Source organism: Mastigoproctus giganteus, chromosome 11, assembly GCF_048544385.1.
Source record: "Mastigoproctus giganteus isolate SK-2022 chromosome 11, ASM4854438v1, whole genome shotgun sequence".
NCBI classification, from domain to species: Eukaryota; Metazoa; Arthropoda; class Arachnida; order Uropygi; family Thelyphonidae; genus Mastigoproctus; species Mastigoproctus giganteus.
Genome location: NC_143585.1, coordinates 121,645,566 through 121,658,207, shown reverse-complemented (window position 1 = coordinate 121,658,207; position 12,642 = coordinate 121,645,566). Strand labels below are relative to the sequence as shown.

General features: G+C 36.5%; 1 protein-coding gene across 1 annotated transcript in view; it reads right to left on the bottom strand.

Annotated features, from left to right (window-relative positions):
- Csl4 (exosome component 1 Csl4) overlaps positions 1 to 10,822 on the bottom strand; it is a 78,642-nt gene extending 67,820 nt beyond the window's left edge. Inside the window, exons 1-3 of the mRNA XM_090384910.1 lie at positions 10,801 to 10,822; positions 10,575 to 10,632; positions 6,826 to 6,941 (exon numbers count right to left, since the gene is read on the bottom strand). Coding sequence (XP_090241036.1) covers positions 6,826 to 6,941; positions 10,575 to 10,614 — 156 coding nt within the window. The 5' untranslated portion in view covers positions 10,615 to 10,632; positions 10,801 to 10,822. The remainder of the gene's footprint in view (positions 1 to 6,825; positions 6,942 to 10,574; positions 10,633 to 10,800) is intronic.
- Positions 10,823 to 12,642: the final 1,820 nt, after the last annotated feature.

The following is a 12,642-nucleotide window of genomic DNA, read 5'->3' as shown; positions in this document are numbered from 1 at the left end:
AAAAGGAAAAGGTTTCTTTATTTTTCGTTATATTTCGTAACCTAACCTTTTTCACCATTAGAGCATATTATAGAACAAGAAAATAAAAAAACAGTCATAGAAAAATTTATTTTTTTATGAATGTATTTCTAACTATGACTGTGATTCTAAAGAAAGAAGGTTAGGTTACCCCCCCTCCACTCCAGGAGGGGTTCAAGCTCCCATGGGATTCAAGTGGGGGTAACCTGATCTTTTTTCACCATTATGGAAAGCATTCATTAGGGCAAGTTACCGTTAGTGCTGCTGAGTGCTACTAAACTGATGTTATCGTGTGCTGTGTTCGCAGACCAATCAGTACATCGCTTGCCACGCCTACCTGTCAATCAATATATCGTTCTCGACTTTGCTCCAGACCGATAACACCTATTGTCTGTTTACCAAGCAAGCAGCACTAGAGTGCCATATCAGGAAACTAAATTTTCCACATAAGTTATCCGACTTTTCTCGTCGTTCTCATGTTGGCTTTCTTTACCTTCGCCGAATATTGAAATATTAAATATTTGGCTCTAATTTATTCTGAAATTTATTTGAATAAATAATTTGTTGCTCAGTGAAATGGTAGTTTGCCTTTTTCATATCTTTATAACTATTTATGTGAAACTTTATCGGCGAGAACATCGTCAGCATTTATTATGTCATTTCTATCGGTAAGCACTGATAGACAATTTATTTCATTATCTGAAACATGTCTTTCAGCAGAGAAATTTTTGGGATTTAAAATATCAAACATTCTTGTTGACAACCTGAAATCTTCAAATCTATCAGTAAAATTATGTATTACTATCCAGAATGACATTATATGTTTCAGTCTTAAATTTTTCAATGGGATCCCTTATTAACTTGCCTTTATAGTTTTATCATCAAAAAAAAAATTTTTTTGTTCTTACTCTAAATTGCAGAAATTCAGGAGTTATATTGCATAACACTCAAGTTGTTTGGATTCCCCCAAATTATTTGTGAATTTTTCATCCTATCTAAGAAGGTTATCAAATTGTAGCAGGATACTTAATGATTTTGTAATAACTGAGAGCAAAGTGAAGGAGAAATTGTTGAAGTTAAACATAAGAAAGGCACCTGGGGCGGATGGGATCTATCCAGTTATATTAAAGGAGGCGGCAAAGCAACTAAACAAACATTTGGCCATAATTATGAGAGCATCCTTGGACTCAGGGGAGGTTCCCACGGACTGGAGATGTGCAAATTTATCCCCAATTCACAAAGGGGGATCGAAGGGTGACACGAGTAATTACAGACCAGTTAGTTTAACTTCTGTTCCGGGTAAAATAATGGAGTCACTGGTTAAAGATGCATTGCAGGATCATCTAGACAAGACTGCTGCAATAATTCAGACACAGCATGGGTTTGTTAAGGGAAAGTCTTGTCTGACAAATTTGATAGGATATTATGATGTGGTTACAAAGGAACTGGATGCAAAAAATAATTCTGATATCATCTATTTGGATTTCAGAAAAGCTTTTGACACTGTTGCGCATGAAAGACTATCGTACAAATTGGAGCAGAATGGTATTAAGGGTAAGTTGCTACAATGGATAAAAGGATGGTTAAGTGGGAGAAGACAGAGGGTGCTAATCAATGGGTGCTGCTCTTCGTGGACTAAGGTTATTAGTGGAGTCCCACAGGGTTCGGTGTTGGGTCCACTGTTGTTTTGTATATTTATCAATGATATTGATGAAGGTATATCAGGCTTAATGTGCAAGTTTGCAGATGATACAAAGGTTGGCAGGGTTGTTAATGACAGTAATGGCAGTGTGCTACTGCAACAGGATCTAGATAATTTGGGCAGATGGGCGAAGAAGTGGCAACTGAAGTTTAACCTTGACAAATGCAAAGTACTGCATATGGGTAGAAGTAACTCCAGAGAAACATACCAACTGTGTGGTACTACACTTAAGGTGGTAGAAAATGAAAAAGGCCTGGGAGTAATTGTGCAGTCAGGTATGAAGTTTTCTGAGCAATGCAGACAGGCTGCCAGGGCAGGTCATGGGGTTTTGTCAATGATATACATGAATTTTGCTAACAGGGAAAAGGAGGTGATTGTCCCTCTGTATAAGGCAATGGTCAGACCATTCCTTGAGTGCTGCGTACAGGTCTGGAGGCCTCATTTTAGGAAGGATGTAGATTTGCTTGAGCATGTACAGAGAGGGGCAACAAGATTGGTGAAGGGAATGAAGGGATCCTCTTACTAAGAGAGGCTTAAGTTCTGCAAATTGCAGCAGCTGGAGACTAGTCACCTGTGTGGTGATCTGACTGAGGTATATAAGGTCTTGAATGGATTGAGCACGCTGAATTCTGATGGGATCCTTCCACTTGCTCAGATTACGAACCTAAGGGGGCATAAATTCAAATTAAGAAAAGACAGAGGTAGAATAGATGTGCGGAAATTTGCCTTTAGCCAGCGGGTGGTTAATTGCTGGAACAAACTTCCATCTGTCGTGGAAGTTGATAGGTTGAATAAATTTAAGGAGGAACTGGACAGGCATTTGGAGGGAATGGTGTGATTTTCTTTTTTTTTTTTTGGCTGATGCTGCATAAGCTCATACACATGCTTTCTTGCATCACATGCCGCCACTACTACTACTAAGACCACTCATTGATTTTCGGCAGGAAGATATAAGAGCGTCAGCAACTTTTAAATTTATTGACGGAAACTAAAAATTCTGATAAAGCATTGTGTTTAAAACTGATATCTACATTGATAATAATACATAAAATTCAAATGTATCCGTGTGTGATAATATTCCATGCCCCAAAGCCATCGCTCTTACTGGTATGTCAATTTCTCCATTTACACAACGTTGTCGTAAATTGTCTGTAAGTTTTCTTTTACTGCAATCAAGCCTACATATCCTTCTAGACCACCGCATTTCTGAGTCTTTTCAGTGTTAAATAGCAAGACATGCTTTGAAAAGCTCTTGTTCCTCCTTCAGTATTTTCAAACAAGGCAGGTTGCTGTTTATAAAAGTATAAATGGCCTAGACTGTGCCATAATTTTTTTTTGCTTCGACACAACTTTGCATGGATTCAGTAACAATTAAATTTAAGTTATGTGCATAACAATTAATACACACAGCCATCGGCCCTATATTTTTTATCCATTTCTGAAGATTGATTCCATCACCTAACTTTTGCTCCATCATATCCTTGGCCTCTACAGTTTGTTTTGTTTGTTATTTGGTTTTTAAAAGCATTAGCAACTAAGGCCATATTGCTCCGGGGATATGCGGTGGTCATTCCCTGACCTTTCCGCATCCTCCGTATTTGGTGGTCACAGGCTGAAACCCCGGTCTAATCAAGAAGCGTGTGCTACGCACTGCTGCCTCTACCATCTTTTAAATCTAAGCCTAAATCATTTAACGATTTCAGTACCAAATCATTAAAAATCCTTAGAGCTTGAACTAGGAAGAACGTCAAATTTTATAAATTGCTCCATAACCGAACCTGCAGGATCCATATATCTTAATGTAAGGGAAAATTGGTCCAATCTAGATATATCTACTGTGGAGTCTACAATTAAATTGTAATATCGTATATAGCCGAGTGGTCAGGAGTGCAAGTGCAGTAGCACACGCTCTTTGAGTGGACTGGGGTTCAAGCCCGTGACTGCTAAATATGATTAACGTTTGTACTGATTTATTTATTGTAAACTCCACTGACCTGGTGGTCGTGCCGGGGTATAAACAAGAACATATTTTGCATTTTTAACTTCAGAGATTAATCTATGTTAACATTTCTTGTCTGAACAAGTAAATGAAATTGTTTTGGATTTGGGGGCTAACATGTTTCATTGTGTTTACACTGCTGCAAGTGATTTGCGAGATCCTTATTGTAATAGTGAGCAAGAAATTTTACTACTTCTTAGAAATGTCCTTCATTTTCCACACTTGCAGAATTTCCTCCATGTTCATAATGCCCCCTTAATGGCAAATATTTACATGTCAAAAAAGCACACAATTTAAAAGGGGGCACATACTATACACCTATTAGTTGCAATCTGATTTCTCTTTTTTGTTGTAAATTTATAATGGAACTTTCATTTTTCAGCCTTAATTTGACCATCACGTTTTTTTAAATGCTTCTTTTTGAATCTATGATTTCTCATGTGGCTTTAGTTTAGCTGTCATTTTTCTAAAATTTGTAAATCCACTGTTATTTATGTGTGACCACATTTCATTGTAGTGTTTATTATTTTTATCAGCATATAACCAGCAACAAAAGCAATAACATCCTTTTTGCTCTTGGAGAATAAATTAGCCAAGATTGCATAACACATTTTTCATAATGTCATTATTGTAAAAATAATGTCTTCGTTAAAAGTTATCATCAAATTTAAAATATTAGTCTTCTTTGATTCCCGGCTGGCAGGGTGGATAATACAAAATGTTCTTTATTAAATTTGGAGTCAAATTACTATCTTTGAAAAGATATGGATCAGCAGGCCACACCAAATCTTCTCTGAAAGTATTATCAGCAAAATCTAATATGTATTCATCAGTATCAATACCATCACTGTCTTTTTCTGGCTAAAATTCATTTTTTTGATCGTTTTCTATCGATATTTCTATTTCACTCATGGTATGGAGTTTTTTTAGATCTTTGATCGTCTTTATTGTCATTGTCTTCTTTTTTCTCTGTTTCGCATTCATTCTGTTTTGCTTCCCTTGATCTTGTTCTTCCTGTATTCTTATTTCACTTTTGATATGCCTTTTCACAGTACTTTGGTCATCTCGATGTTCTTTGAGTTGTTTGAATTCTTCCTCTTCCTCATTTATTATATTAGATTTTGATGTAGGTAAATTGAACATGTCCTTTATATTGTGACTAGCTTTATCAAGAGCATTTATCTTTTTTCTCTCACTTACGGACAGTTTCTTCTTTTTAGCTGAGTTCATTATACTGTTACCTAAACAACAAAAAAATAGAGAAAAAAAAAGCCACATGTGTATCCTGTACACACGTCAGATGTTTTATTCTATGTGAAAACATCTTTGACAAAAATCAAATCCTTTTAAACTTTTAAAATCGAACAGCTAGAACCAAAGTTATGAATGATGCAACATTTTATGCTCACGCCTGCTACTTACTCTACTGAATTAACATTAGTAAATGAGTCGCCATCATTTAAGAAGTGACATCATTTCAGTCTCGTATTTTTGTTACCAATTGGTTTTATTTTAGTCCAAAATATTTAGTATGAATGATGTAACGTTTTATGCCCAAGCCTGCTACTTACAACTGAGAACATTCAATCGTAAGCTGGCTACTTGGCTGCAGTTGCTGGATGCCTTACAATCATTGTACATACATTGTGTCATACAACCAGTGGCATAAGTAGATCAAATTACCACATCTGGTGAGTACTGGCTTGGCACACACAGGGTCCTGAGCTGGATATCATCATTCTTCTCTTTCTTGGTGATTCCCTTCTACTTCTCTCTCTCTCTTTCTCTCAGGGTAACTCGGGAATTTTTTTTTTTTTTTTTTTGGCTGGTGCAGCAGGCTTTCTTGCACCATATAGCTAATAATAATAATAATAATAAAAATTGGCCCAATGCAAACATAGGTCATGGGGCCCTTCCCTGTTTTAGTCCAACCCCAAAAAGTGAAGAGCCAAAAAAAAAAAAAAAATTCCTCCATGTTCATAATGCCCCCTTAATGGCAAATATTTACATGTCAAAAAAGCCATTGTGGACTAAAATTACCCGTTATTTCAAAAAAAAAAAAAAATACCGGACATATTTTCGTTTTTACTTTTACCGAACAAAGAAGTAAAATACCGGAAGGATGGCAATTATACCAACAGCGGGCTACTTAATTTTTACTTTACAATTATTATTTTTATTAATGAGTATTAATGAAGCGAGAATGAATTATTGATATATAATATATTTAATAACGATCACAACATTATACAAAACACTAAACACAAAAGCAAATGATGTTAGCAAGCATGTTAAAGAAAATGTATGATGCATGTAATTTCATTGAAAAGAACGATGAATTATAGATATAAAAGTTAATATTTTTAAAAAACATTGACTAAATACTTAAGTACGTTGTACAATGTATATTGCAGTATTATATTTCTAAAAAGGCGCCACAATACCAGATTTCAGTATCAGGGGGTACAACGTACCTGCTGATCCTGCCCTGGCTACGCCACTGAGCAGAAATATGAGAACATGCATAACTTTGAAATTTTGCATGTTTGCTAACTTTATTAACTCTAACAATCGAAGTGCCTAATAGTTTAAAATTTTCTAAAATAAAATATAATGAAACTTTCTGCATATTTGATTGGATACTATGATGCAGTCACAAAAGCACTGGATGCAGGGAATAACTTTGATATTATATACTTGGATCTTAGAAAGGCTTTTGATACTGTTGCACATGGAAGACTGCTGCACAAATTGGAGCAGTGTGGCACTGGAAGCAAATTGCTGCTATGGATAAAAGGGTGGTTGAAGGGGAGAAGACAGAGAGTGGTAATCAATGGACACTGCTCATTGTGGACTAATGTTATTAGTGGAGTCCCTCAGGGTTCAGTGTTGGGTCCTGTGTTGCTTCTGGGTTAATGGAAATGTGGAACTATTCCACAGGGTACTAGGCTTATAATGGTAAAATTACACTTCTCTAGGCAACAATTCAGGGGTCTCAATATAAGTTCAGCTTAATTTTTACCAGAAATAACTTCCTAATAATTATTTTGCTCCTAAAAATACATGCATATAGAAATACAAATACAAAATGGATAATTATCATTACTTGCTCATTTTTATTTTCCAGTATATGACCAACTAAACTGGCATAAATGTAGCCCTGACGGGTGTAAGTTCCTTTTCCACCAACATGCTGACTGTCTGCATGGCATAACCTTTGCCCTGTTAAGAATAAACATACTATAATAATATGAAATCAATATCAGAAAATTTGCTCTATTCTAAAAAGTCTACACTGATTTTCCTGAGCTTTAGTATACAACTAGGTAACGGTAAAGACGAGAAATGATAAAAACATAGGAACAAAAGATCATTTAACGTGGAAAAATCAACATATATCAGTACAAAGTACAAACCTCCCCCAATTTCCTCACCACAACTGGAAATAGTTGCATGTAGTTTCATCTCTAAGGTTTCTGCAATAAGTAGTTTGTAGTAGTTGTGTTGAATATTTATAATTTTAGTTTCATTAAAGCCGAATGTATGTCGTTCATTTATGGCGTGGAACGAAAGTTCTGATGCATTTGAACGACCCGCCCGCACTGACGCTTCGTGTTGTTTTGCTCGAAGCTGTGCCACTCCCATGGTAGATCCTACATAGACAGCGTCGCAATTTTTGCATGGGATGCTGTATACGAGGTCATGCTGTGATTGGAATATGGTGTTTGAAGGTCGATTTCTGAAGAATGTGTATAATTTGTTCATGGGTTTTGCTATGATTTTCATGTCGGTTCCCTTGCATATTTGAACCGAAAGAAATAATCGGTCCATATTTATTAAACAGTTTAGACCTCAAGATCTAATTTTATGCCAATCCAAGTAATGGTTTCCATGCTGCCAGAAGTATGGTGTTTGTAGACAGCAGTCATGAGCGCTCATTGTTGAGACTGCACGGTCTGAACACTACGGTTCTGACAGTGGGGAAGATGTCCCACCTGCTTTACAAAATAGATATCGCCATCCTCAAGAATTATTAGCGAGTTGGACTAGGAGAGATGGAAAAGAAGCTTCCTATATCTAAAATAAAGGTAATCCCTGTTGATTTATAACATAATAGAATATAGGAATTATTGAGCATTTAATAGCTCTCAATTATCAAATCTATTAATAATATAAATATTTCATAATTGAAATGTTTTATTGATATACATCATAAACATAGTAAGGATATCTTATTTCATATATTTTTTATAAAGCGAAGAATCAGCTTTATATTATTCAGGGATTCCCCTGAGGGAAACCCCAACAATTTCAATACGTAGTTACACTCAAGGTCAAACGACATGACCATTGGGTCGTACATTGGTGTGCAAAACTTAAGGACCAACACTATTTCTAAAGGTTACAACCACAAAATCTTTACTTAAGGTACTCTTTACTGATGAGGGTAGATTCAGTCTCAGCAGCGATTCTGGACGTCAGCAAATCTGGCGAGAGGTTGGTACACGGTATCACCCTGCAAACATCACTGAAAGGGATCCATATGGCGGTCCAGGTGTTCTCATCTGGGGAGGCGTTATCTTGGATGAACGTACACAACTCCAGATACTGGAAGGTGGTACTGTAATCGGTGCACGCTACTGTACTGAGGTAATCCTTCCCTGTGCGTCTGTTCCGAGGTGCCATTGGCCCAGAGTTTGTGTTTATGGACGATAACGGCACACCTCATACTGCAGCTGTGATATGCTTTTGGAAAGTGAGGACATTGTTCATATGGATTGGCCTGCCCATTCCACCGATCTAAATCCCATCGATCACACATGAGACACTCTGGGGAGATGCCTAGCGGCACGTCCACACCCCCAGAAAATGTTCACCAGGTGAAGATGGCGCTGACAGAGGAATGGACAATGTTACCACAAGAACTTATCAACAACATCCTAGTCCCCTAGTTAACTATCTGAATCAATTATTGATATCATGCAGATCTCCCTCAGATCTTTGCATTTTTCAATAAGTGTTTTTATTGATATTTAAATCAAGAGCAATGCGATCTTGAGGCCAATCTTGGGACCAGAAGTACAGAAATAATAAATTTTGAGATAAATATAATCTACTGTCATCAACAAATTATTTATGTCTAATACTCTTTGTTTTACGGCAAGATTTCTTACAACCCCATCTAAACAGATCAGTTTTACATTTACTTTTTGTAAGCCGCATTTCATGATCGCCAACTTTACAAAAAGCTGTATTTTGCACAGTGTGATTTTTCACCAACCAAGAAATCAAGTGATCAATATTGACTGCATAAATTCATCTACTCCGTTAAACAGTAGTTGTTATTTTTGACTTCTTCCTCAGAATAAACTGCATTTGATATGCAATTTGAAAGTTTTGGTCTTATTATGGCAGCCATTAATAGGATTTAACTCAAATGAAAATTTAAAAAGTTCGCGGTTAAGTGTTAAAAATAGCGGATTTTCAGCATGCGGCTAGCAGGAAGTATTATTAGAGTTGGCAACACTGCTTGGCACTCAGTTGCACAAGGGGTCATCTTCTTCAGAAATGCTTCAAGAGGCGTTTGTTTCCAAGATAATCTTCTCTTTTCTTTATAAATTTCAATGACATGCATAAGTATTTCTTAACGGAACACACAAATTGCAACTAACACGATTTGCGCAGAGTGACAAGTTTACGAAGCTTAAAAAAAAAGGAATGAAGAGAAGATTCTGAAAATTTATTTGTTTTTTATACGATTGAAGATTTCAGATGAATTATAAACGGGAGTTTACTACCCATTTATAATTTCTTGCACTAACAGAAAAGCCCAATAAACCAGAAAGTGCAAATTGTTTTTATTGTTTTATGGTAGTGACCTCCAGAAATGTGTTTTTGAAAAATATCACAAAGGTGTTCAAAATTTATTCTCATAACGGAACATATGACAAATTGCAAAGAACATATCACAAATTGCAACTAACGCGATTTGCGCGGAGTAACAAGTTTACAAAGCTTAAAAAAAGGGGGGAGAATGAAGAGAAGATTCTGAAAATTTATTTGTTTTTTATCCGATTGAAGATTTCAGTAAAGGGGAAACACGTTTCACCATAATAACGTAAAAACACACACAATTCCAGCTATTGGCATTTTCTCAAATGCAATGAGATCGAGTTTACTACCCGTTTATAATTGCTTGCACTAACAGAAAAGCCCAATAAACCAGAAAGTACAAATTGTTTTTATTGTTTTATGGTAGTGACCTCCAGAAATGTTTTAGAAAAATATCACAAAGGCGTTCAAAATTTATTCTCATAACGGAACATATGATAACGATAAAAGTGTGGTGCATTTCAGTGATTTGATTTGGTAACTAAAACAATTTACACTATAAAAACGACCTTTTAGAGAGTTATATAGCGAAAATTTCAACTTCCGAGGTCGTGGAACGAATTACCAAAAAACACGTGTTATCGGGTACACATCACAATATTTTCACGATACGATGGTGTCTCTGGAACACACTATATCGTAAAGCAGAGATTTTTTGAAATGCGGTATTTATGAATGTTTAACATTCATTTTTTGCAATTAATGTTCATAATTTCGATTTTGTTGACACTTGGAAAGAAAAAAAAAAAAAATCGTAAACCCGGGAACTCGTAAAGCGGGAACTGCTTGTATATTATTATTTCTCTGGAAGTGAACGTATTGTATTTTTGATCCGTAAACCCTACACGTATTTGTCTAAAACTCATTAAAACGTATTTTTCTTTTCTTTTTACGACAAAATGTCTCCTTTTTTTTTTTTTTATTTAGATTGCTTATTAACCATTACAAATAAATCAAGCATACCTGGAATACATAAACCACGCGACGCCGTCAAAGAACCCATCTTCCTTTTCAGTACAATCTAGTGAACAAAATAAGAAATAGTAATAATATTTAATTAATACATTTTTTCTTTTAATAATTACTATTATTTCTTTTCACATCATTATTTTCTCACAGGGAGCATGCATGTGGGAGCAAATATTGGAAGGAAATAAATAAATGGGAGCAAACGCATGTATGTATTTACATTTTTAGTTCATACTTATAGGTATGGGGAGCAAATACATGTATAATTGCTCCCCATACCTATAATTATGAACGAAAAAAAGTAAATACATATTTCCTTCATACTATTTCGAGAGACCCTGGACAGAGAAATGTAAGGCGCTTGCGAGTATTAGTATTAGTATTAGTAGGGGCAAATAATACAAAAAAAGCAAGTTGGGGAACCAGAAAAAAAAAAAAAAAAAAACCTACAGGTCAGACCGTCCCAAAAATTTGTCCAGATTGGTAGTTTGAAAACTATTTGTCCAGAATATGGCAGAATGTGGAAAATAGGTAGTTTGAAAACTACCTATCTGCCACAGCAGGTCATGGGGTATTGTCAATCATATACTGGAATTTTGCTAGTAGGGAAAAGGTCATTATCCTTTTGTATAAAGCAATGGTCAGGCCACGCCTTGAGTACTGCGTAGAGATCTGAAGGCCTCAGTTTATTTTTATTATTTTATTTTTTTATTATTATTAGCTATATGGTGCAAGGAAGCCTGAGGCTTATAATGCACCAGCCAAAAAAAAAAAAAAAAAAAAATTCCTGAGCCACCCTGAGAGAGAGAGAGAGAGAGAGAGAGAGAGAGAGAGAGAGAGAGAGAGAGAGAGAGAGAGAGAGAGAGAGAGAGAGAGAAAGGGACTCACCAAGAAAGAGAAGAATGATGATATCCAGCTCAGGACCCTGGGTGTGCCATGGCCATACTCGCCAGATGTGAGCCCCTGAGGAAGGATGTACAGTTGCTCGAGCGAGTACAGAGAAGGGCAACAAGATTGGTGAGGGAAACGAAAGGATCATCTTACCAAGAAAGGCTTAAGTTCTGCGAATTGAGCAGGCTCAATTCTGATGGGATTCTTACTCTTGCTCAGATTACTAACCTAAGGGGACATAAATTCAAATTCAGGAAAGACAGTTGTAGAATAGATCTGCAGAAATTTCCATTTACCAGCGGGTAGTTGATTGCTGAAAGAAATTTGCATCTGTCGTTAGAGAAGTTGATGGCTTAAATAAATTCAAGGAGGAACTGGACAAACGTTTGGAGGAAATGGATGTGTGAAATGGCTTTTTTTCTCTTTTTTTTTTTGGATGATGCTACATAAGCCTCTACTACTACTACTACTTCCACAATAACAACAGATGGAAGTTTATTCAAATAATCAACCACCTGCTGGCTGAACTCAAATTTCTGCACATCTACACATCCTCAATTAATATGTATGCCCCCTCATGTGTAAAAAGTGTAAAGTGTGTTTAGGGTCAAACGGAACCAGGGGTTTCTCCCATCTCCGCGTTGTTTTCATTGTGGGTGTACCAGTTCACTGGAAATGCCAGAGATTTAAAAGTGTGCGGATATTGTATTTGTGTAGTGTCATGTACCGTTGTTCTTCTTGTCGTTTAGCCGCTGGACCCCTGCTGAGGCCCATCATTGCTCCACTTTCGCCACGTGGAGGCAGACCAGGAAACACCACTAGACTAAGATTTACCCTGGCAGGTCCTGCCGCTAAATTTCTTGAGATTTCGGCGGCTAAGACCCTAAAAAAAAAAAAAAAAAAAAAAAGGGGGAAATAATCGCGTAGCGGGGACAGCGTTAGGATTTGAAAGGCCGGATTATTAATCGGCGAATGTAATTTAGATGAATGTTATTAGGTTTGGAAAGAGTGGGGTATTCTCTTGCAGCAGATAGAGTGAGGGAGGGACTCTATATCGGAGACAGAAATATCGGAGTCAACAGTTAAGAAGATTCCAGGTTTCAGTGGGGAATACCCATGTCCCACCAGAAAGGAAAGTGGGGGTGACGAGGAGGGGAGGAAATAAAAAAAA